Source organism: Paramormyrops kingsleyae, chromosome 10 (assembly GCF_048594095.1).
Source record: "Paramormyrops kingsleyae isolate MSU_618 chromosome 10, PKINGS_0.4, whole genome shotgun sequence".
In the NCBI taxonomy this organism is placed as follows: Eukaryota; Metazoa; Chordata; class Actinopteri; order Osteoglossiformes; family Mormyridae; genus Paramormyrops; species Paramormyrops kingsleyae.
In genome coordinates this window covers 9,634,090-9,638,595 of record NC_132806.1, presented here as the reverse complement: position 1 = coordinate 9,638,595, position 4,506 = coordinate 9,634,090, and the positions used below count along the sequence as shown (strand labels likewise).

General features: G+C 51.0%; 1 protein-coding gene across 2 annotated transcripts; it reads left to right on the top strand.

Moving 5' to 3' along the window:
- Positions 1–587: 587 nt before the first annotated feature.
- Positions 588–4,114, top strand: LOC111855465 (uncharacterized). 2 transcript variants are annotated; one of them, XM_023834494.2, is made up of 2 exons: positions 588–789; positions 2,247–4,112. In XM_023834494.2, the coding sequence occupies exon 2, from the start codon at positions 2,249–2,251 to the stop codon at positions 3,074–3,076; it is 828 nt and encodes a 275-aa protein (XP_023690262.2). In that variant the 5' UTR covers positions 588–789; positions 2,247–2,248; the 3' UTR covers positions 3,077–4,112. The 2 variants fall into 2 exon arrangements, with proteins under 2 accessions (XP_023690262.2, XP_023690263.2); XM_023834495.2 differs by lacking the exon at positions 588–789 and adding an exon at positions 813–960 and having other exon boundaries at positions 2,247–4,114.
- The last annotated feature ends 392 nt before the right edge of the window (positions 4,115–4,506 follow it).

Below are 4,506 nucleotides of genomic sequence, written 5' to 3'. Positions count from 1 at the left end.
TGACTCCGTGCGCTTTTTTGAGTAGAAGTGGGAAAGAACAACTACTGCATCCGGATGGAGGACGTGGCATTGCTTATGAGAGGGCGAGCTCACTGGCCGCTAAGCTCCGCCCTCCTGCTCCACACCTGTGATCCCATTACTGAACGACCCTCTGTGGCGTTTGCTCAGCTCATCTGAGGTCACGTGCCACAGAAATGAGTAAAACATTTTTTCCTTAAATTTTATTTGTAAAACCGTGTTTGGGTGTAGTGAGCTGTTAAGGAATGTGAGTTTCCCAGGCGACGCAAGACTGGAATGACACGTTAGATGGGTGCTGGTCAGATAGGGAGCTCTCAGACACGAAGGACAGGAATCTTTGGGACCAAACGGCACTCCTTCCAGCGCTTGTCATCTTTCCCTTTTTTTCTGCCTTTCTTTTTCGCCTCCGCCCTCCTCTGCGGCTGCCTCCCCAACTCCGCTTCTTTCCGTCTGTGCCAGTCTTCTCTGCAAACGGCAGCTCTAAGAGACGGGAAGTGAAATTTTCACTGCTATTTTTAGCAACAGGAGGAGGAGGAGGAGGGAGGGGGAGGGAGCGAGGGAGTGAGGGAGAGCAGGAGCGAGAGGGAGGAGGAATCATTTTTCTGTAGCTGCGGTGAGGGGGCTGGCACCGAGGAGGGCGCTCGCTGGCGTCGCCTGGGACACACGGAGACAGCGACTGTTAGGGAGAAGCGGCGATTCGGGGCGGACGCACGCACTCACACAAACAGACGCACGGCTGCTCACGCACGCGTGCACACTCTCTCATCTCAGGTGAGGTTGCCACCAAAACTGGTGTGTGTGTGTGCATTTGTGTGTGTTTGTGGGGGGTATTTACAGCAGGCAGGGCAGATCCAGAAGGTCTGGTAGACAGGCAGTCTTGCAGGACGCCTTGCCTTCGGACGCGGCAGGTTTTCTCAGCGACCTCCTCTTTGGAGAGGGCAGGTAAGGTAGCAAGGAAGGGCTGCTCCTCTGTCTGGGAGGTGCAGCGCCTACCGCTACAGTGAAGGAGGCTTGGCTGCGCTGGGCAGCCTGGTTGGGGTCCTGCTGACTTCGTTATGTAAGAGTAACTGTCAGACGGCAACTGATATGCAAGTTACAGAATGTTTACCTGCTTGTTTCTTAAGAAGGACATTGTCTTCATGTGTGTCTGTTCATCTGCTGCAAGATCGGATCCTTGGGAAAGATGAGGAAAACAATGCGAGAGGTTCCTGTGTTTTTTTTTGTTTTTTTTTTCCTTGATGGCAATCAGTATGTTCGGATGGTGGTCCTGAGGCTGAGGGAAACAGGAGATGTAAACAGTAAGAATGAGGTCAGGGAGTACGTTGTCATGGAGACACATGTGAGTGGGCGGGGCTGTGTGGCTGGGTCAGTAGCTGTTTACACAGAGCAAGCAGATGGATAGATGTTTCTATCAACAGCGATTGAAAGACGTGTATTTCTGAGTCCAGCAAGGTGTCTGTGACCGCCGACAGTCCATGGTGTTTTGGAAATGGCACTTAAAGATGGAGGGATGCAATAGAAGTAATCAGACATTTTTTGTAGTTCTTGACGTAACCTTGACCTAGTTGAAGAACCATCAGATTTGATAGCCGGAAGAGCACTCGCATCTGACTGGGAGTTGGGAGAGGGCTTTGCGGAGTGGAACCGTGGCTTTTGTGCTTTTTGAATAATGGGCGTGTGGGAGGCCGTCGTGGGCTGCCCATCTTGGGCACCTCTGAGAACGTCATCCCCACGCACCTCAGCCCCCACAGGAGATGCTGCTAGCTTCCTGACTGGTCACGATTCTGAGCTGTCGGCTTCCATTCTTTCGCGGAAGGATTTGGCCTTTGCGGGCAGCGTGGTGTTAAGGGTGAGCCGACCAGTCATGCTTGAGCTCCAGATTCAGTTCCTGCAAAGCCCTGGCACGCTACCGTTAGTCAGGTTACCGTTATTCTTAAGGATGGTGCCCCCTGCAGACTGCCGACTGCTCCCTACTGAGGCCGCTGCTTGTGCTTCTGCTGGACACTGATGCCATCCGTGGTTCATTTCATGCTCCTTTGCTGTCCATTTCACAGGAAAATGTCACCGTAAACAAGGCTACAGTTACATAAGAGCTCTGGTGAAATGCTATGCTATGAAATTCCATCCACACTGACACTCAGCAATGTGTATTGATGGTTACTGCTGACATTATAAAATCAAGTTACTGTGCTTAGCAAGCAATCCTGACATCTCGTCTCCCTTCACAGACATGCGTCCCCGGTCTAGACTGATGGCTAAGAAGCGTCTGCCCACCATCAGGGAGGGCTACGAGGAGCTGCTGCAGGACATGAACCAGACTAACAGTTGCCACACCGTCCATGCGGAGGCGCTCTCCTCTGAGGCCTACCTGCAGTCCATCTGCCAGCTGGCACGGCCTGCCTTTCCCTTGCGCGAGCCCGACCGTGAAATCCTGGCCCTTGGCTCTCTTGACTCATTCAGGTCTGGCCTGAGGCTGTCTAACGTTTCCCCTCCAGCTCCGTCTCGGCCCCCCTCCCCGACCGCTCGCCGCCACATTCATGGAAACAGAGGGAGTGCTCTGGCCTTCTCAAACACCCCAATCGGGAACCATCATGGCACCCCTGACCCCCTTGAGTATTTGTACGGGCACCAAAGCAACCCCATCCTCCCCACCGACCTTCTGCAAGATGCCAAGGGTAAGTCACTCCCTCCTCAGGAGAACAGAGCCCCGGCAGTTTCTTGTTGCCGAGTCCGAGCCCACAGCTTCCCTCGCCTGTGCTCTTCGCCCCCCGCCCTACGCAAGAACAGCTGTCCTGAGTTCAGCCCGCGGGACACCACTAGCCCTGCCTGCTCTTGGGCAGAGGCCTGCCCACCCACAATGAGCAAGACCGACGACAGCAGACGGCCGTCCTGTGGGGTACATGCAGAGAGAGGCAGCGACCTTGGCGGGCAGAGGGAAAACGGCGGCAAATCCGGGGAGAAGCATTCCGTCATCTCCCACTGGATTGCAGACTGCAGGAGCGCCTGGAGGGAGGCCCGCATCCGATCATGTATGCTGCCTGCCATTGCCGAGATGTAGACGTGTCCTGAAGGTCTCCCCTCTCTGCTCTCCAAACACTTGGCCTCTTTTAAATAGTGCACACAGTGATGCACTTTCACATTGCACATCTACACACGCTTAAAGGGCATTTGATCAGAATATGGCACTTATTTTAGACAACAGAAAATATAAATTATTTATGAATTTATTGTAATTTAGTTGTTTCAGATTAATTACATTTATTAAATTAACTGCTCCCTCAGGACCAGATTAATACAGTACTAATTTTGCAATTTCACGGGGTCTTTTGAGTAGTTTAAGCCAGTATAGTATATTTATATGTCATTTCCCTCCTCAATTTTTATGAGGCTTGAAAAAGTTATCACTGCATTTAAGGTGGAGAGCTTAAAAATAGGCCATCTGGACAGTGGAACATGAACAAAATGAAGAAAAATCCCTTGTCTCTAAGCTTCTAACCCGTAGTCACAGATCCCAAACAAGAATTACAGCTTTATCTTTCCTTATTATTTCAATCTACATACTTCAGCGGAGCGCAAAACGAACTGTGAGTTGTACCTAATTCCAGCAATATGTTTCAAAGGCCTCTGTCCTTGTTTTATCAAGGGTTTTTCGGCCGGTTAATGGTGCCGTTCGGTTTTGAAGAAGAGCCCTTGGGCATGTCCTACGTTTTGTCCCAACGACGGGCATCGACTGCAGGTACAGCTCCAAACTTCAGTCCTACAGTGCTGTGCAGTATGTTTGTATCCTCCATGCACAACCAGATGTAGAATCATACTCTGAAGGAGCATGCGGATGTAACGGATCTTGTGGTGGTATGAAGCGCTCGTTTGTTTTTGTACCTCTGTGCACTGTTGGTCAGTAAATCATGAATAAAGTGTTTTTTTTTAATGTTGCATTTGCGTATGGTATCGCTTTGTGTTTGTGGCCTTGGCTTTTTAAGCCTCATTTCCTCTCTAGACAGACATTGCCTTGGCTGTCTTCCATACCCTGCATCCCAGACCATACGCTCCATCCACTTTCCAATGGGGCAATAAATAACACAAGCGTATCTGTGCCATAATCTTAGACATAAGCCAGTAAGGACTCACGAGGCCTTGTGAAATTCGGAGCTCTGGCCGCAGGACCCGCTTGACTCTTGTTCCCCTAGGCCCAGTTTGAGTGGTCCGCTGATACCACCGGCCTTGTAATTTATTGTAAACTTGGGCTCCATCTGTCACTGTCTGTAGCAATGCAAGACAGGAGGCTGCAGGGTCCGAGGCAAAGATAGTGTGGCTGCTCGGGATGGACACTAAGCCGCTTCAGTCCTCATATTCGCCCACTCAGATGATATGTGGGTTTTCTCGTTGCTATAGCAACTGTTGCATGTTTCCAGGGAGGCTAGCAGATGAGATCTTAATCAGCAGAGAGGTCAGAGCACTGGTTGTGATGTTGGAGAGACAGTCAGGCAA